The sequence below is a fragment of the Salvia splendens genome, chromosome 6, assembly GCF_004379255.2.
Source record: "Salvia splendens isolate huo1 chromosome 6, SspV2, whole genome shotgun sequence".
NCBI classification, from domain to species: domain Eukaryota; kingdom Viridiplantae; phylum Streptophyta; class Magnoliopsida; order Lamiales; family Lamiaceae; genus Salvia; species Salvia splendens.
The window spans coordinates 2,679,388-2,700,007 of NC_056037.1; the positions used below are offsets into that span (position 1 = coordinate 2,679,388).

Consider the following 20,620-nt stretch of genomic DNA (forward strand, 5'->3'; position numbering starts at 1 on the left):
TAATATAAAATTCAATTAAACAAAAACATTTCCATAATATTAAAATTCATTTAAAAACCACAATAAATATTACAAATTATAAATAAAATTAAAAATTACATAATTAAAATCCTAAAAATAAAAAATTACATAATTAAAATCCTAAAAATTAAAAATTACATAATTAAACTCCTAAAAATTAAAAATTACATAATTAAACTCATAAAAATTGAGATTTAGAGAGTTGTTTAGTATAGTGTCATTTTTTGTGTTTGAAATGAGAGTATTTATAGATGAAAGTATGAATTTTGGGGTAAAAATAATGAAAAAAAAATAAATTAAAAGTGTGGAAAAAATGGATATATTTTATTAGGAAGTGAGAAAATATTTTTTTTATTAATTTTGAATTTTTCAGATTTTTTCGATTTTATTAAAAAAATAATAATAATAAATGATAAATCAACGGGCCAATCAGAAGCTGCCACGTCGCCACCTCGTGCTCTTGCCGCTGGCACGGACGTGCTCTTAGCTAAGAGCACCACCCTGCCAGCGGCAGGGCGCATCAACGGACGAGCTTCGTCCTTGCCAGCGGCAAGGACGGCGGTGAGCATGCTGCTCACCGCTGCGGATGCTCTTACTATGTTTCTACTGGTTTTTTATCAACAATTTATTTGTGCATGTCACTAAACTGTATATACCAAGATTTACATTTCATTCGCAGTCGATCAGGGTAAACAAATCTTATCACTCTCAATAGCTCTGCCCTTTATTCAAAGTTGATTTTTTTAAATTTTATATTGTCATTTAATTTTCATTCAGATATACAGTACATTATAGTTTTTCAATTTGAAAAATTCTTGTTTCATCCTTGTTTTCTTCCAAATAATCTTTTTTCTTGTGGGGTTATTGATTTTTGAACTTACCTTGCATGATGGATGATTTTATTCTAAAACCTGTCATGGTGGTAATTGTTCTAGCTATTCTTCCAGTTGATAATACCCAATTAAAAGGGGTTAGGTTAGTATAATGAATTTCTTTTCATAGAATTATAGTGGAAATTAGTTTATTATAAATACATAATTTCAATACTATTTCTTTGAAAATGATCTTTCTTTACCTTTTTAGACTTTATAATATTTCGTGTATTTCTCTTTGAGATTCTTTTCAACTTTTTGACCCCTTCCGCAAAGATTTTTTTCACTTACCTCTTCCACAATTGTGACTTTATATATTTATAGATTCCTTTCCTCAATTATTGGTTTTTTATAGACCGTGAAGATGTACATTTACGTGTACCAACCCCCACCATATTAAAAATAGAGGGAATATATTCTTTTATAGAAAGTGAAAAAGTACCTTTACGTGTAACAGCCCCACGAAATTAAAAATAGAGGGGATATAATTTTTTAGTAGAACTCTGTAAATTATTATTTTAGGCACTTTGAAAATGATTTAAGCTCTGTCAGCGCCAACTATAAACTAATATCAATCGATTTATTTTCAAAAAAAATTCGGACGAAAATACCCTCAATACCTTGAATGGTATATATTTTTGATAAACTTATCGATACTCATGTTTTTTTTATAAATATCTTTAGTATATATTTTTGATGAATTTTCTACATATAATTTGACCTTCAATATTATCACTTAAATTTGTGACTAGCAAGAAAAGTCCTTCAACTTTTTACAATTAAAAAATTTTAAAATATTTTTGAGGTATGAATACTCGTAAAAATTAATGTCACATCATGCATGTCACAAAATTAAGTGGAGTAATATTGAAGGTCAAATTAAATGTAGAAAATTCGTCAAAAATATAGTATTAAAGATATTTATAAAAAATATGAGTATGTGATAAGTTTATCTAAAATATATATACTCTTCAAGGTATTGAAGGTATTTTCGTCCAAAAAACTTGGAAATAGTAAAAAAATATTTCGATTGATATGAACTCATAATTGATAGACCTCAGATGATATTTTCATAATTCACGAACCTAAAATGATAATTTGACAAAGTTCATAGACCATAAAATATGTTCACAAAACTAGAGGTACTAATAACCTTATTGATTATCCTAAACAGGGACGGATCTAATGTGCAAGCCGGAGGGGCAAATGCCCTCCCTCTAAATTTCATATCTATGTATAAAATATATTGTAGAAAAACATTAATATTAGTTTCTTCTTTAAATGCCCCTCCTCAAATACTTCAAATATCCTCAAGTGTATTTTTTCTCCTTCAATAATTATTTTCTGGATCCGTCCCTGATCCTAAATTACTAATTAATTGATCTTTTCAACTAGTCCTCCTATACCACGCAATATTTTGTTTAGTGTAATAATACATGCTATTTGGTAATAAGTCTTTGTGGCTCGAAAAATCTACTTTTAGTCTTCATTGCAATCCTATTTTACTACTCTATTTTTATTTGATCCCCCACTAAAAGTCGAGAAAAAATTTCATGGTTTAAGTATACCACATTAAAAATATGATTTGATATGTCTCCCTAATATTTCTTTGTCAAATGAAATTATATTAGGTTCCACTTCCAGCTAGCTGGAGCATACATGGCCAAATTGATTTTAAAGGAAAAATGTGATTATTTATGAAAATTTCTATAATTCCCGTATAGTACTAATAGTACCATGTATACAACCATATATTCATATTTTATAACTTCAGTACATATTTATTCGTTTTTTATACTTCACCACATAATTTTGTACTGTATAATCGTATGCATCAAAATTTGGTGTTCATAATTTAATTAATGTATATATCAATAAAAAAATAATCCCATCAAATAAATAAATTTAATTTATGTATATATATAAAATAAAAGCAGTCTCAACAAAAAAAATTGGTGGTAGAATATTATAACCATTTTTAAGATAAATTAATGTTCACGATGAAAAGACGTTACTACATGTTAATGTGTGTATACATGGGTATATATATGAGACGTCTATATATATGCCCAAAAATTTGGGATAGTTTCCATAATACAGGAGATTGCCTCTTTCTTTCTAAATTCTTTATGATTTCAGCTAAAAGTAGGCATTGTGTTGTGTATATATTTTCACGTGACAAAAATTTTTCTCCTAAAAGTCTCACTTCATTTTTATTGTTATTGTTTTTGACAAGTGAATTTTACATTCTATTAACTTATTTTATTTATATAAAAACTTTTTGATAACAATTTCTTAAAATATTAGACCAAAATATCAGTGTTGAGACAACCGAAAAGTCTACGATGTAATAGTTGGTGAAGTAAAGTTTAAACTAAAAATAAGAGGAGCACATCACATTGACTTTTGAGCAACAACTCTTCTCTTTCAAAAGCTCAGCAATCGGAGGAGATTAGATTGAGATGGCGGAGGCGGCAGTGGCATTCCTGCAGGAGCAGATGAGGGAGGTTGTGGTGGCGTACGCAGATCTGATCGCCGGAGCGGAGAGAGAGTTCGATCTGCTGAAACATAACCTTGATTCATTCAAGGACTTCCTCAATCAGATGGCGAAGAACAAGAAGAAGGATGAATCGTTGAAAGCACTGGAGAGGCGGATAAGGGATGCGGTGTACGAGGTGGAGGACAGCATCGACACTTGCTTGACCAAAGCTATGGCGCTCAAGGCTAAAAGCTTCATACGACACCGTATAGGCATTAAAAGTGCCAACCTTGCCAAGGAGGTCAGGGCCATTAGAGAACAAACGGTGCTTCCTTTGGTTGAGGATGTCGCCAAATTTGCTATTGCCGATGGAGCCAAGGGCGGGGATCAACCACCCACTGAGACGCCAAAAAGGGTAACACACTCATTGAATTCCATCCCTTTTTCAATTTTATTTTCAATATTCTATTTGGTTTACTAACAAACAACAATACAGAGATATACTCTATGGTCATATAAAAATTTTTAGTAGATGAGAACTACATACTAGTGGAGTAATATTTTTGTATACATAAATTTGTAAAATCAAACTAATAATACCAACGTGAACTAAAATATTAGTAGTAAATGTGATGGTGTGTTTCTTGATAAAGGTAGAATCACATGTCTCTGTGTATACATGTACAAATGGGGAGGATCACATAAAAATCTTTCTTACTCCACTTTGTTAATTCAAAACTAGATTAGTTCATAAATCTTGATTGATGGATGGTCATAACTGATTTTCAATTAAAATGGTGTTTGTATACATAAATTGTAACTTTTCTGTCTGGATACTTTTCTATTTCCTTATCTAAATTGGTGGTGGCTCTTATAATTACATGCTTTTAACATTCACATAGGTTACACCAATCAGACAAAACAGAGTAATAGGTTTTGATGCGGAGGAAGCTGATATAATTGATCATCTCACGCAAAGTAGAGACAAGCTTGACGTTATGTCCATCGTGGGCATACCTGGTCAGGGGAAGACAACCTTGGCATGGAAGATTTATCAGAACAAGTCCATCTGTACTCATTTTCCCATTCGCATTTGGGTTTCAATCTCTCAAGTGTTCAACAGCAAGGACGTGTTCCTCCAAATCCTCAAGATGTTCAGCCCCTCTCTAGACATCTCGAGTCTCGATGATGACGAGCTGGTCCATACAGTTCGTGATTGCTTGGAATATGAGCGGTTCTTGTTAGTTTTGGATGATGTCTGGAGTGTCGATGCATGGGAAGAGATCCAGAAAGTGCTGCCATTCAACAATGGGGAGGGTAAAGTCCTCATCACCACCCGAGAGAAAGACATTGGAAACAAATCTCGAGTTTATAGAGATCCCCACAATCTCAAGTTCCTAACTCCAGAGGAAAGTTGGGAGCTCCTCCAACATGAGGTGTTCGGAGCTTTGAATACGTGCCCAGATAATTTGAAGGTCATTGGGGAACAAATAGCCAACAAGTGTGGTGGAGTACCACTGATGATAGTTGTGATCGGAGGCATTCTTTATGACCAGCTCCTGGATTCTCCATCGGAAGGTGTGGATGAATGGCGAACAATATCTCAAAGTGTGAGTGAAGCCTTACAGCACAGCGCAAAACATATAACACAAGTGGTGGAGTTGAGCTACCACAGATTGCCCGATGACTTACGAGAGTGCTTTGTTTTCTTGGGTGTATTTCCAGAGGATTATGAGATTCCAGCTAAGATGTTGTGTGGGCTATGGATTTCTGAAGGATTTGTACTGCCCAGAAAAGGGAGAAGCATTGAGGAAAGTGCGGAGGAGAATATGAATGATCTCATCAGCAGGAACTTGCTCAAAGTCGAGAAAACCAATCACATGGGTAAAGTTAAAACATGTCGTGTTCATGATATGATACGTGCGTTCTGCATATCCATAATTAAAGACGAGAATTTATGTGATGAGGTTATACCATCATCTGAGATCGGGGAACTTGAACCTTCAGCTTCTCAGCTACAAAAGTCTCGTCGTCTTTGTTTCCGCTCAGATCTGTCTACCTTCCTGTCTAAAAACCCATCTGGTCCCCATGTTCGTTCGTTTTTGTGTTTCTACGAGAGGTCTGTCAAGCTGGAGTCGAAGCATCTAGAAGTTATACCAGACGGATTCAGAAAGCTTAGGATTCTGGAGTCCAAGTGCATCATATCGGAACAATTCCCTAGAAAGGTTGTCGAGCTAGTCCATCTTAGGTACCTCACCTTATATATTGAAACTCTCGAAACTCTTCCTGAGGCAATCACCCAGCTATGGAACCTACAATCTCTTGTAGTTGAGACCAAGTTTCGTTTAATCACGATGAAAGCAAATTTGTGGAGAATGGTGCGGCTGAGGTATCTCAAGACGAGAGCAGCTATTCTCCTAGATAGTATTAAATCCAATAGCGAAGCAGGGCAGAACCTTCACACGTTGAAGAGATTGGCACCCGAATCTTGCACTGATGTTGTCTCCAAAAAGGCTGTAAACCTCAAGAGCTTGGGGATTTCTGGGAAACTGGACTCCATTTTTGAAAAGAACTTCCTAGAAAAATTGCATCATCTTGAAAAGCTGAAGCTTTATGAACAGCCATCAGAAGATATGTTGCATGGTCTTCCCCTCCGAAGCTGTTTCCCGCCAAATCTCAAGAGGCTGACACTAATGAATACATCCTTCGAATGGAAGCACATCTCCACGTTGGCCATGATCAAGACCCTCGAGGCCCTTAAGCTAAAAGACAACGCATTTGTTGGATTGTCCTGGAATCTAGGTAGTGACACCTTTCAAAATCTCCAACTCCTGTTGATCGAGCAAGCAGATTTAGTTCTTTGGGATGCCACGCCGGGGTCCTTTCCCAATCTCAGGTTTCTCGTGGTTAACATCTGTGAAAACCTCATAGAAATCCCAGTGTGTGTTGGAACGAAACTTGAGAAACTGGAAATAGAGCGTGTTCGCCCTTCTTTAGTTCAGTCTGCCGTGAAGATTGAAGAGCAACGGAAGCAACGGCCCCCTAGCAAATATGAGGTGCCTCTTAAACTCATTGTTGGTCCGGTTGCAGCAGCATTCATGAGGTGAGTTTGAAATTTTGGTATATGTTTGTGTGATGCGTTAAAGAGGTTTGATATTCTATAGATTTCATTGCCAACTACCTGTTCATCCGTGCAGGGGACTAGTCTGAGATCAAGTTCATCAATGCTGATGGTGTGATTGGTCAATTGCACTTAGTTTGAATAAATTAGTTTTCATTTGTGATGAAAAACTTTCAAGACTCATTTGTGACATTTCCATATTTAAACTTTGCATTTTTGTGATGTATCGTTTGTCTAACATCCTGACTTTTCATATCCAGCCTTTTTAATTGATTTTGAAGGGTTTAGCCGAATGTTATACAAGAGCCCGAATTATTTCTTTCGTTTTAAAATTTTCGATTTTGCGATTAATGTGAAAGATGCGAATGGAATAAACGAGATACTATGTTTTATTGATGCTGAAAAAGGAATTTAAAAATGTAGAAAAGAAATCGGGTTTAATTTCTGTTCATTGATCAATTGTAGGGATTTAAACACTTTAGGAAATACATGTATACATGGGAAAGCCTAAATTATGGGATTGCAATATTCTAAATTTCTAAATCTAGGCAAGGTCGATCATTCCCCTAATTAGTCATTCATCTATGTGTTTCTAGGATTTGATTTATTTCTAACACTCTCTCTTGAGTTAGAGCGACAAGATTTATTTAACTTGCCCAATACTTCGTGAAAACTCTTCTAGTTAGTTGCTTTTGTCATAATGTGTGTCAGTTAATCTTCAGATTTGACAAATCTACTACTTTTGTTTCAACCTTTTTCTTGATAAAGTATCGGTCTATTTCCACATGCTTTGTTCGATCATGTTGGACTGAGTTTTATGAGATTCAAATAGCCGCCTTATTGTCACAAAATGGTTTGCTCGTGTTCGCTGACTAAAGTCCTAGCTTAGTCATCAATCTTTTCAACCATAGGATCTCGGTCAAGCTACTCTAAATACCTCGGAATTCGGCTTCTGCACTTAAGAGCTCCACAACGTTCTACTTTTTACTCCTCCATGTCACCATATTTAATCCAAAGAAGGTAAAATATACGGTTGTGGATTTTCTGTCATTTGGATTCCCAGCCTAATCTATGTCAGTATATCCATGTATTTCTAAATGATCATTTTTCTTAAACAGCACTTCATGCCTTGCCGTTCACTTCAAATATCGAACGATCCTCAATGCAGCTTCCCTCTATGGTCAGTCTGTGACCCCTGGATGCCGAAGGCACCCTTGGGGTGATCTCGTAGTTCCTACGGGGTGAAGATGATGGGGTCGGTCCATGGATTTCCAGGGATCCATGCCAAAGTCGATGATGGGCATCTCTCCACTAAGGGCCGCCCGCCGTGGATAGCCCATCCCGTGGTTTGGAGGGGCGGTGACGTCCACTCGCCTCCCATGAGTGGGCGCCGATTTTATGATCGTTCTTTTAAAAAATTTAAAAAATAAAAAAAATTGGAAAAATATAAAAAAATTCACAATTTCCCAAATATAACCGTTTGTCCACATTCGTCCTTATCTAATAGAATCGATGAAATTAGAAATAAAGCATACACCAATTCTAAGGCATAAATCACAAGGGAGTTCTTACAGAATACAGGTACCCCACAAAGGGTATCACAGGAGCAAATAATTGAAGCAAAAAATTTGTTGGGCATCTCACACGGTCGTTCTCAACAAATTTTAATCTCACTAAATGAGGTCTAAATAAAAGGGAATATAAACCTGCATGGTGTTGGACTTAATACTGACGAAAGACAAAAATATCCTCATTCGTATAATTAATGTTAAAAGAGAAGGAGAAAATAATATAAAAGCCTCGAAATAATTAAAAAGTAAAGATCCTTACTAACTATATGTTGTATTTCCCAATTTATTCTACATTTATATTCTGAATACTAAAATTCAAAATCTATATATTATACAAAATCCAAACTATAATATGAACTGTTAGAAAATGTCAATAAATGATAAAATAAAATTAACATAAAATGCCAACACAACGTCAACTGTTGAAACTTACTTGGTTATACTCCCTTTGTCTCATACTCCATCCAATAAAAACTATTTGAAACGACACGAGTTTTAATTTAAAATTGAAAAAAATAAGAAAGAGATGTGGAAAGAAAAAATGTATTAGTGAAAAATAAATTCTAGTAGCTCATTAGATAAAAAGAAGTTTTCTAAAATTGATTTTTTTTTAATAAATGAACTAAAAAAAAAGAAGAAACAGTAGTAGTATATCATTGCAATACAATTGAAAAGTCAACAATCAAGCCTAACCACCATATTATAAAATGCCATCTCTGTATTTCACTAACCACCAATCGCTTTATAATTGCAATTGGTGAAGTTTAGATTAAAATAAGACGACCATATCAAAGTAACAACTCATTTCATCAGTCTCTGGCTGGCTCTCTCTCTCAGTCGGAGGAGATTAGATTGAGATGGCGGAGGCGGCAGTGACATTCCTGCTGGAGCAGCTGAAGGAGGTGGTGGTGGCGTACGCAGATCTGATCGGCGAAGCGGAGAGCGAGTTCGAGCAGCTGAACCACGACCTGGATTTACTAAAGGCCTTCCTGAAGCAGATGGCGAAGAACAAGAAGAAGGATGAAATGTTGAAATTATTGAAGAGGCGGATCAGGGTTGTGGTGTACGAGGTGGAGGACACCATCGACACTTGCCTGACTAAAGCTATCCAACTCAAGGCCAGGAACCACCCCATACTAGGCTGTCTCACTGATACTAATAATAGTGCCGGTCTAGCCCTAGCCAAGGAGGTCAGAGCCCTTATAGAACAAAAACTGGCGCCGTTGTATAAGGATGCTGAGAAGTTTGCTATCATGAGGATTATTGCCGATGGAGCCAGGATTGCGGACGAACCATCCACTGACATGTCAACAAGGGTAACATTTACATATATACTCACTCTCTTCTTTTTTTCTTTTTAATTTTCAATTTTATTCGCAGTCCTCAAATTTGGTGTAGTGAGTATTAGTTTGTGCACAGATTAATTAACAAACAGTGATAAAAAAAAAATATTTTGAACCAAATTCACATTTATCAAAATTGATATTTATTTAAATATAAAACTAATGAATTTGGGTTAGGATTTGAAAATTGGCCTTGTTGGATCTTATTTTAACCAAAAACTCCAGCTCATGTCCAGTTAGTTTCACTGGTTGGGCTAGTCCATATTGTGCTTGGATCAGACTTTTGATGGGCCTAGGATTGAAATTTGGCCCAATTGAAATATACTTTTACCAATAAATTCAGCCAAGGTCATTTTATTAAACTGATAGACTTGAGCTCCAGTTGACAACTCATCACCTCACACATCTCACGGTGTATTAGTTTATATAGTAGTGTAGTATAAACGAATGGAGAAGATCACTATTTTGAAATAAAATTATTAATTTTGTTTAAGAGTTATTGATGTCTAATTTTAAGAAATTTGTTTTTTCATATTAACTTTTGAACTTGACATATAATATTACGAATTTAAATAATTATTGAATTTTTCTCACCACCAGCTACAAAATCCGGCTATATTTCATTTGTGATTACATCACATAAGCACATAAGCACATGGTTACTGCTGTAAAATGATAGCATCGTGATTACAAAGTCCCTTGAAGTTAGATATGATTATTCATCCTATTTTAATGTAGTCAGAAATTGTTAAAAATTCAGCAAATATTTAAATTCGTGATATTATTATATATGTCAAGTTCAAAGTTCGTGGGTAAAAACAAATTTTTGAAAAGTTTCATAATATTAAAGGCGTGGCGCGAATACCCCTTTTTTTAATGTTTAAAATTGTTTTCTTAATGCTTTTCTAGGCACATATCGATTAGCAACTTCTTAATTATATATTTGTTAATGTTTTTCTATCTACATCAATGTTTTTATAGTGACATGGTCGTGCAATCACGCAGGATACACTAATCAGTCAAAACAGAGTAATAGGTTTTGATGCGGAGGAAGCTGAAATAATTGATCATCTCACGCAAAGTAGAGACAAGCTTGACGTTATGTCCATCGTGGGCATACCTGGTCAGGGGAAGACAACCTTGGCATGGAAGATTTATCAGAACAAGTCCATCTGTACTCATTTTCACATTCGCATTTGGGTTTCAATCTCTCAAGTGTTCAACAGCAAGGACGTGTTCCTCCAAATCCTCAAGAAGTTCAGCTCGACTCATGACACCTCGAGTCTCAATGATGACGAGCTGGCTCAAACAGTTCACTCGTGTTTGAAGAATGAGAAGTTCTTGTTAGTGTTGGATGATGTATGGAGTGTTGATGCATGGAAAAAGATCCAGGCAGTTCTTCCATCAGACAATGTGGAGGGTAAAGTCCTCATTACCACCCGAGAGAAAGCCGTTGGCGAAGAATCTAAAGTTTTTACAACTCCACACTATCTCAATCTCCTAGCTTTGGATAAGAGTTGGGAGCTCCTCCAACATGAGGTGTTTGGAGATTTGAATAAGTGTCCAGAAAATTTGAAGGCCATTGGGGAACAAATAGCCAACAAGTGTGATGGAGTGCCACTGATGATAGTTCTCATCGGAGGTATTCTTAAGACCAAACTCCTGAATTATCGATTCACAGTTGAGCAAGAGTGGACGACGATAGCTCAAAGTGTGAGTGAAGCCTTACAGCACAGAGCAAAACATATAACACAAGTGGTGGAGTTGAGCTACCACATATTGCCTGATGACTTGAGAGAGTGCTTTGTTTTCTTGGGTGTATTTCCAGAGGATTATGAGATTCCAGCTAAGATGTTGTGTGGGCTATGGATTTCTGAAGGATTTGTACTGCCCAGAAGAGGGAGAAGCATTGAGGAAAGTGCGGAGGAGAATATGAATGATCTCATCAGCAGGAACTTGCTCAAAGTCGAGAAAACCAATCACATGGGTAAAGTTAAAACATGTCGTGTTCATGATATGATACGTGCATTCTGCATATCCATAATTAAAGACGAGAATTTATGTGATGAGGTTATACCATCATCTGATATTGGGGAACTTGAACCTTCAGGTTCTCAGCTACAAAAGTCTCGCCGTCTTTGTTTCCGCTCAGATCTGTCTACCTTCCTGTCTAAAAACCCATCTGGTCCCCATGTTCGTTCGTTTTTGTGTTTCTACGAGAGGTCTGTCAAGCTGGAGTCGAAGTATCTAGCAGTTATACCAGACGGATTCAGAAAGCTTAGGATTCTGGAGTTTAAGTGCATCGAATTGGAACAGTTTCCTGGAAATGTTGTCAAGCTAGTCCATCTTAGGTACCTCACCTTATATATTGAAACTCTCAAAGCTATTCCCGGGTCAATCACCCAGCTATGGAACCTACAATCTCTTGTAGTTGAGACCAAGTCTCCTTCCATTACGATGAAAGCAGATTTGTGGAGAATGGTGCGGCTGAGGTATCTCAAGACGAGTGCAGCTATTTTCCTAGATAGTACTAAATCTGATGGCGAAGCAGGGCAGAACCTTCATACGTTGAAGAGATTGGCACCCGGATCTTGCACTGATGTTGTCTCCAAAAAGGCTGTAAACCTCAAGAGCTTGGGGATTTCTGGGAAACTGGCCTCCATTTTTGAAAATAACTTCCTACAAAAATTGCATCATCTCCAAAATCTGAAGCTTTATGAACAGCCATCTGAAGATATGTTGTGTGGTCGTCCCCTCCGAAGCCGTTTCCCGCCAAATCTCAAGAGGCTGACACTAATGAATACATCCCTCGAATGGAAGCACATCTCCACGTTGGCCATGATCAAGACCCTCGAGGCCCTTAAGCTAAAAGACAATGCATTTGTTGGAGTGACCTGGAATCTTGGCAGTGACACCTTTCTAAATCTCCAACTCCTGCTGATTGTGCAAGCAGATTTGTTTCGGTGGAAGGCCATGCCCGGGGCTTGTCCTAATCTCAGGTTTCTCGTGGTTAAAAAATGTGAAAACCTCCAAGCAATCCCAGAGTGTCTTGGAACGAATCTGGAGACATTGGAAATAGAGAATGTTCGTTCTGATTTGGTTCAGTCTGCCGTGAAGATTGAAGAGCAACAGAAGCAACCGCGCCCTAGCAAAAATGAGGTGCCTCTTAAACTCATCGTTGGTCCGGTTGCAGCAGCATTGATGAGGTGAGTTTGGAATTTTACTAAAAAAAAACATTTGTCAAATGTCTGGATTTCATTGGAAACGACTTGTTCATCTGTGCAGGCAGGCATGAAGCAGCATGAAATGAAAATCAAGTTCAGCAATACTGATGATGGTGTGATTGGTCTTGCGCTTTGTTCGAATAAATTACTGTATTTTCCAATTCAAGATGAAAGACGTCATTTGTTACATTTCCATATTTAAACAATGCATTTCTGTGGTGTGGTTACTCAAAAACATTCTACTTTCACCGTTAATAATCATCGTTTGTTTGTTTGTTTGTTTGTTTGTTTGTGTCTAATCTGTTTCACTTGCACATTTGCAACTAGTGTGGTCCTCAGTCGTTTTCAAGTCCATTACTAGTATATAGCACAACTGCACAAGAAACAAACGTGTTATACAAATAAGTAATAACTCACTTTGCCTAATTATTCATCTTAGTCTTCTAATGAGCTAATTGTCATTTTAATACTAATTTCTTTTACTTTTAATCATTTCCATAATTTTATAAGTTGGAAAATAAAATTATCTTTCAACAATTGTCCCACATATCAAAACTGATGTGGCACAAAACCACATTATTCGAACAAAATAACTTCATTTTACGTTTACATCAATCATCATATTGGATTTTGTCATAATCCCGGGCCCGTCTAATAAAAACAACACATCTTTAGATGACATGTATTTTAATATATAATTACTAATGTACGAGACACTTATAAAATCATATGATTGAAGTATTTTTACTCATATCACGTTAGATGGAAAAGTACTTACAAAAAATGAAATTATCCATTTATATGAGACTGTACTTTAAAAAAATAATTAAAAGAACATAATCAAAATGAATTGGGAGTGATACAAAGACCTAATAAAATAGGTTTGCAGGACCTAATGAATAAAATGTACTGGACCTCTTAGATTCGTTTTTTCTATTTATTTTTATTTGATTGTTCAAATTGTTCTTTTCATTCATGTATTTGAGTAAAGGGGTAAAAATGAACTTTAGGTAAGTATGCAAAATTAATTATACTAGTAATAATTTTTGTACATATTGTGAACTAAATGCTATGCGGCCGTGTATATAAATGAAAAGAAATGCCATTGTGTACTAAAGATCACATAAAAGTTATCCTTTGCACTCGTATCTTTTTATTAAAGAAAAGCTTTTCATTTTTATGGAATTTGAATTGGAAATATTCTCTTTTGTGAATAGGGTAAATATGTAAATTAAAAAATACAAAAAATGGATTAATATCTAAACTTTGAAAAATTAATAAATATAACAAAATTACCCCATATATACAATTATGTTGATTTATTAATCCATATTGAAAAAATTAAACCATGGCTATTCAAATTAAATACCACTACTACTAGTAATTATTTATGTATCCAATTAGATATGTTGGTTCTATATTTTTGAATTTGTTTAAATAGTGGAGTAGAATATTTAGGAGATTTTAAGATCAGTTAAACCCTAAACCTTCACCACCATTCCGCATTTTGTCGAACTTATACTGCACAAAACTTGTTGCTGTCGATCGACATGGATTTGGACGATCTCGACGACGGCCCGAAGCAGGCCTCGACCCGGGCTTCTCGCTTCGCGCCTAAGGGAGCGAAATTCCAACCCAAACCCAAGCCGAAAGCGGAACCTCCATCTTCATCGGCATCTTTGTCACTGCCGCCGCCCAAGAAGGAAGAACTCGACGTCAAGCCCGATATCAAGCCCTATATAAAGCCCGAACACGACGATAACGGTGCAGCAAAAATGGAGGTGGATGATGAACCAGAGGATACTGAATTCAGAGATGGAGATGAAGATGAAGTTGTTCGAGAATTCGATGTCTATTTTTCTCCTTCGATTGATATCGAGACACAGGTAATTAGCCGTGATTGTTCTTCTTTTTGATGAACTTTGCATTGACGATGGAATTCTAATGATTGTGCATTATCGATTTTTATTCCTTAGTTATATCTGCTTCAATATCCACTTAGGCAGCCATGGAGACCGTATGAATTGGATTTGGATGGTAGATGCCAAGAGGTTTGCAAAACTTTCTATAAATGACTGAATTGGTAATGTTTGTAATATTGCCTAAATTTGTGAAATATTTTAGGTGAGAGTGAAGCAAGCAAGTAGAGAAGTGGAAATTGATTTAGCCATTGATGTTGACTCCGCAAATTATGATAATGATGCTGATCCCCAAATCCAGATGAAGAAACAGGTTTTCTAATTTTATGTTTAAAAGTTTGTCATTGTTATTGCTTTCTTGAGAAAGTTACTGTTTACATCATATCCTTATATTTTCCTCTCTTGCTAGACTATTGCAACATCATGGATTCCACACCGAACTCAAACAAATGGATACACAATTGCTGAGCTTACTGGAAATAAGGCACGTCCCGTTGATTTAATGTTTGTTAATCTGATCTCCTTGAATGCTGGAAGAGTTGCTCATTTGGATTTTTCCTGTTGTGCAGTTACACTTAAATCGTATTCATGCAGCTGTACAGCTTCGACCTTTGATGCATCATATTAGTGTGGTGGAATCTAAGAAGAAGACTGCCGTGTCCAAGAATGTTGAGGATGTGGTGAAGTTAGAAAAACCGCAGGAAGCAAAACCTTCTGGGACGTCAAAGAAACTGGTTACGTTTCTTTCTTTGATATATACATAGTTTATACAGATTACTCATCTTTATCTGCATCTCTTCGTTTTGTCTCTTTTAAGTCATATGATTACAGCGATTGATGATAGGTTTTATACTCATCTTATTTTCGGTTTCTTGTTAAGTTAACATGACAAAATATTGTTGTATACTTGTATTGGTCCAAGCGGAGATCCTTGTGAGATCCTTCTCGTTTTTGTCTATTATTTGTATTCCTAGATTGCTTATGTTACATTTAACTTTTATTGATTTTAGCTACCCACTGAATTGCAGAAAGCTCCGGAGCAGACCAATGGCAGTGTAGAAGAGGTATGCAATTGTTTACCTCCCATTCTCTATAATGATATAAAGCCACCATCCTTGCAGAAGGGTCTGAACATCTGTCTTCTTCAATCAATGCATTAATTCTATAGTTTGTGGCAAGGGCATGCTGAGGAAGTCAAATGGTTTGGAACTGTTTATGCCTACTTTAATAATTGTTCTTTGTTTCCTCGTCAGAGCTGGATTCAGCTGAAGTACCATAACACGATGAGTGACATAACAGCAGGATATCTTCAGAAAATGATGGAACGAAAAGGCTCAGAGATTTCATTATCCATGAGTTTGTATGTTTATGTACCCATTTTTCTTAATGTTTAGGTTCATATATTCACAATTTCATGGTTTCTGATTTCTTTTCGTTGTTTGAAGGGATAATTATCTGAATAGCTTGTGCCCTGGCATTTCTGGTGGCGGTTTGAGGTCCAAAGTTCCTCAAAAAAGGTAGCCTGATCCGTATTTGGTTTTTCTATTGCCGACATACACTTAATCCAATTTGTTAGCATGCCTAAGTCACATAAAGTTCGCTTTATTTCACGTTGCTGAGTTGATTTAGTGAACATACACACATGATGCTCGTGTTCGTCTTACATTGTGACATTGTTGCAGGTCCTTGCTGGCTAAACCACTGAAAGAACAGTTTAAAACTTGGCTTCTTGAGGTCTGTGACCTCTTCTTCCGTTCTGTCCATGATCTTGTACCATCTTCCTTCTTGGAAAACTAGTTTATCTTGGCATCAATTGATTTTGTGATGATTCTTGAACAGGACCCTCATCAGCTTCACAGATTCGGCACTCTGAGGCGCCTAGCTCCGGATGAGCCCATCGAAGAAGTGTTAGCAGTCTTGCAGGAAGTCGCTTTATTAGTTCAAGGACTTTGGATCATTAGAACCTCATTGTGTAGGGAGATAGGTAACAGTGACGTTAGGAATTACGTTCTTTTTCTATTTAGCAAGGACGTGATCATTAGGAATGATCAAATACTGAACAAAAAGGCTGGTTGGAGTGAAGCAGTGAAGCAATTCCTGCGTAACTTGGCCAGAGAGAGACATACCTTTGGACACTGGAAACTTAAAGAGCTTCCAGATTCTAAGTTCATGGAGCTCTATCCTGCCATTGTAAAGAAACAACAAGAACAGTGGGATTGCATGGAGAAGCGTTTTGATCAAGATAAGAAGAGGCATGTTGTGAAGACCCCAAAATCTGGCACTTAGTTAGTTGTTGAGAATTAACATCATTTTCTGTGTTAGATTGATTGGTTAATAAGTACTCCTACATTTCTGAACTAAATATATGCACGTTTTTTTATGGACAAATGAATTAAATTTAAAGACCGCTCCATGACTTGAACTCAGCCAATTCACACACACACACACACACTAAATATATGCTCTTTGTTTTAGAAGCTCCATGGAACTTCAACTTACTATAAGGTTGCATGTGAAGAAATCTCTTGATTTTTTAGTCATAGCAAAAAAAAATTATGAGCAAATGAATATAAATTTTTAAGAGATGAACTTCTTGGCCAAACTCACACATACGGGAATCAATGTTTTAATCTGTTTTATTGTAGCCACTGTTTTGTTTAGAATATAATTAAGTCTCAAATTGTTATTATTTTGCGATTACTAGTTTGATTAGTTAGCATGTACTATAAATTACCTATAATTATATTTAAGGTAATAGTTGAGTAATTATATTTCTTTCCTTTTACAAAGTTTCAATTGATTATATTGTGATGTGAAATAAAATATGAAATCAAGAACGCATGTATAAACCATTTCCATAAATAAAAATAGAGGATTGTGGAGAATACGGGAGATGTCATGTAAAATATTTAAATATACCTTTTTAATTATACTAGAAGTTTCTCTGTCGTCAAATTTGAAATTACTAAAACTTTATTGTGTTAAACTTTTAAGCGTCACTAGAGGGACAATTACACTTAAAAAATATCAACACCTTCTAATTTTAACATTTGTTATAAAATTAAAACATACTAGTCACATCTGGTCGATCCATTAATATTGTCAAAAAACTTTATTAATTATTACTTTAATTTGGATGACAATGACATCCGTCCAAACAACAATAGCGAGTCAACTACGGCTTTCTTCAGCCTACAAATTCCAACTGCACGATTTATGTTTCCTAAACTCATGTCTCCCAAAAATAAATCTAATCCGAAATCCGAATTATGAAATTTGATTTGATCCTTAAAATCCCAAATTGCATAAAAATTAGAAAATTCAATACAAAAAATCTGAAAATTTGAAAATTCAATATCAAATACTATACCAAAATAGGCAAAAATATTCTAATATTTTGCCTATTTCTAATTTCCATGATCATAGTTTGCGATGCCTCCCTCACCTCCGACACATTATGCCCAAATATACATTTTTTCCCATAATAATTGAAAAAAATAATTATTTATTTGACCAAATCTTTCTCTCTCTCAATACTCTCTCTCTGTCTATACATTCTTGTGCATCACGCATATTTGGCATTAATCTCTTATTCATTCTCACTCTGTCACAGGGTTTAACCTTTTTCACCCAAAACCACTCGGAAAACCTCCCCAAGATCTCGTCTCCGCGGCAGTCTGCGTCTCTGCAGATGACTGTGGATGCGGATTTCCTCGTGAGCGGAAAGAGATTCCCTCCAGGGTTCAGATTCCACCCCACCGATGAGGAGCTCGTGCTTTACTATCTCAAGAGGAAGATTTGCTGTAAAATACACCATCCCGACGTCGTCTCTGAGATCGATGTCTACAAGTGCGACCCCGAGGATTTGCCTGGTAGGGGTTTTATCCCTTATTTAGGTGTTTGCTGATTAGAAGCACTTATTTTACTGTTTTTGCTTGTTGATCGATTATTAATCATGTTATCGAGTTGAAATTGATTGCTAGGGTTTTGCCTGGCTTTTTAGGGATTGTTTCAATTCATTGGTTTGCTATGAATTCAGAGCTTAGGGATTATTGTTTTTTTGTTTTTTTCGTTATTTGATTTGTTTTAAATCTGTGATGATTGTGCTGACCTATCGTGTCATTGTGTGTATACTAGTATTCATGTGAATGAGTTTTTTTAGTTTCACTACTAATCTTGATGGCATGATTGCTGACTTTCACTTTCTGATGCACAGTGATGTCGAAACTGCAAACTGGTGATAGACAATGGTTCTTCCTCAGTCCCAGAGACCGGAAACATTTAAAGGGAGCAAGGTCGAACAGGGTGACCGGGTGTGGTTACTGGAAGGTGACGGGGCAGGACCGTGCCATCTCATATGATTCTCGTCTTGTTGGGATAAAGAAGACTCTGGTGTTCTACAGAGGTCGCGCGCCTAAAGGAGAGCGCACGGATTGGGTGATGCACGAATACACCATGGCTGAGGACGAGTTCAAACGATGCCAGGATGCTAAGGAATACTACGTGCTGAACAAAGTCTACAAGAAAAGTGGCCTCGGTCCGAAAAATGGTGAGCAGTATGGCGCACCGTTCAGGGAAGAGGAGTGGGATGATGATCTTGAAGTTCAGTGCTCCATTGAGCCGGAGAAACCAACAAAGAAAGCTCATGAAACTGTTGATTGTCAACATCAGTCCTCATTAGATGATCTTGAGGAAATAGTGGGACGAATAGCAAATGAGCCCGATTCCGTTCAGTTACCGGTTGTTGATTGCGAGTATACTCTGGATCAGTTTCTCGGTGAGGAGGAAACTGAGAGTACATTAGTTCACCATTCTTCTGTTGATGTGTCTGCACCAGTGGTTTATCCAGCTCATTGTGACCTTACTGAGACAACTCGATTACAGTTGCAAGCAGCACCTGAGCTCTCCTATGACACATTCATTAATACGGAAGATCCTAATGTGACCGGGGAGGACTTCCTCAAAGATTATCTTGAAATGGATGATCTAGATTCAGACCCAACCACACAAATTCTTGATAACTGGGGGAATAATTTTGGGAGTCTGCAGTTTGAGGGTTTAGATGATGATTTGAGCATTCTGTATGAAGACGCTTCTTCTTTCCTTTATGAGCCTGTTGAGCCCTGGCATTTTCCCCAGCCATCTTCGAATAACTTTGAGAATGGAGCCATGGACCCGAGTCCAAGCTCATATCAAAGTTATGTGATGCAGCAACAAAATAGCAGTTTAGATGGAGCGAGCTCTCAACTGTGGAGGGGTGAGCCTACTTACAGTGTAGTGTCCACACCGGAAGTTAATCAGGACTTCAATGCACCATCAACTTCAGGTAGGACTTTCCAGTGGAGCAACTCTTGAGCTGCTTCAACTGTATTTATGGTTTTGCGCAATTTTGTGATGATGTGCATGCCAGTTATTCTATGATCTGACCCAATCGGATAGAGCTCTTGTCATATTCAGGGTGGTGAAAAACTCTTGTTCCCCAACTGGAGATGGGGGAGTTTGAACCAGCTTCAAGAGCTCTTCTTATGACGTTGTAACAGCCTGTTTCACTAATGTTGGTGGGTTTTGGCGTGTTTAGGTGCAATGTATCAGAACCAAAACAACGGTTTTGTAAATCATCCTACTGGGGGGAATGAGAAAGGGGAGGGCGAGCAGGGTGATGATATGGAGTCATGGTTCACCTCTGCCGTTTGGTCTTTTGTGGGGTCTATACCGACATCCCCCGCTTCGGCTTCTGAAGGTTTTTTGGTAAATGGGGCGTGTGAGCGACTGTCTATCTTAAGTCGGGTAAGAGTTGATGCCAGAAACACTGCAGCTCCAAGAAATTCTGGCAAATCCAGAATTGGTTTCTTATGGTTTTCTACACTGGGAATAATATGTGGTATTCTATGGCTGCTGACTGGAATCTCAAAGAGAGTTATTGGTTTGTGCTCACACTAGTAGCATACACATGTAATTATTTGCTGTGCCTCATTGAATTGCCGAATTTTTTGGTAAATCAAAAGCAGTTGGAAATACTATGTATATATTAATTTCATGAGATGAGTTGCAAGATCTTTTGTAACAGAAG

At 36.7% G+C, this 20,620-nt stretch overlaps 4 protein-coding genes across 7 annotated transcripts; all 4 read left to right on the forward strand.

The window, feature by feature from the left end:
- Positions 1-3,255: 3,255 nt before the first annotated feature.
- LOC121808491 (putative late blight resistance protein homolog R1A-10) lies at positions 3,256-6,791 on the forward strand. The gene is made up of 3 exons (XM_042209018.1): positions 3,256-3,787; positions 4,275-6,475; positions 6,570-6,791. Exons 1-3 carry the CDS (start codon positions 3,356-3,358, stop codon positions 6,580-6,582), a joined length of 2,646 nt encoding a protein of 881 aa, XP_042064952.1. The 5' UTR covers positions 3,256-3,355; the 3' UTR covers positions 6,583-6,791.
- A 1,993-nt stretch (positions 6,792-8,784) lies between these two features.
- LOC121807209 (putative late blight resistance protein homolog R1A-10) lies at positions 8,785-12,909 on the forward strand. 3 transcript variants are annotated; one of them, XM_042207425.1, is made up of 4 exons: positions 8,785-9,380; positions 10,413-11,394; positions 11,518-12,613; positions 12,697-12,909. In XM_042207425.1, the coding sequence occupies exons 1-4, from the start codon at positions 8,922-8,924 to the stop codon at positions 12,710-12,712; spliced, it is 2,553 nt and encodes an 850-aa protein (XP_042063359.1). In that variant the 5' UTR covers positions 8,785-8,921; the 3' UTR covers positions 12,713-12,909. The 3 variants fall into 3 exon arrangements, with proteins under 3 accessions (XP_042063359.1, XP_042063358.1, XP_042063357.1); XM_042207424.1 differs by having other exon boundaries at positions 8,786-9,380; positions 10,413-12,613; positions 12,693-12,909; XM_042207423.1 differs by having other exon boundaries at positions 8,786-9,380; positions 10,413-12,613.
- A 1,209-nt stretch (positions 12,910-14,118) lies between these two features.
- On the forward strand, positions 14,119-16,963 carry LOC121809734 (DNA-directed RNA polymerase III subunit RPC5-like). Its single transcript, XM_042210507.1, has 10 exons — positions 14,119-14,517; positions 14,608-14,682; positions 14,756-14,863; positions 14,960-15,034; positions 15,120-15,284; positions 15,579-15,614; positions 15,804-15,910; positions 15,996-16,067; positions 16,233-16,284; positions 16,390-16,963. Exons 1-10 carry the CDS (start codon positions 14,182-14,184, stop codon positions 16,834-16,836), a joined length of 1,473 nt encoding a protein of 490 aa, XP_042066441.1. The 5' UTR covers positions 14,119-14,181; the 3' UTR covers positions 16,837-16,963.
- A 1,143-nt stretch (positions 16,964-18,106) lies between these two features.
- On the forward strand, positions 18,107-20,565 carry LOC121809733 (NAC domain-containing protein 17-like). Of its 2 annotated transcripts, none has more exons than XM_042210505.1 (3): positions 18,107-18,422; positions 18,767-19,876; positions 20,129-20,565. In XM_042210505.1, exons 1-3 carry the CDS (start codon positions 18,242-18,244, stop codon positions 20,488-20,490), a joined length of 1,653 nt encoding a protein of 550 aa, XP_042066439.1. In that variant the 5' UTR covers positions 18,107-18,241; the 3' UTR covers positions 20,491-20,565. The 2 variants fall into 2 exon arrangements, with proteins under 2 accessions (XP_042066439.1, XP_042066440.1); XM_042210506.1 differs by having other exon boundaries at positions 18,108-18,422; positions 19,990-20,269.
- Positions 20,566-20,620: the final 55 nt, after the last annotated feature.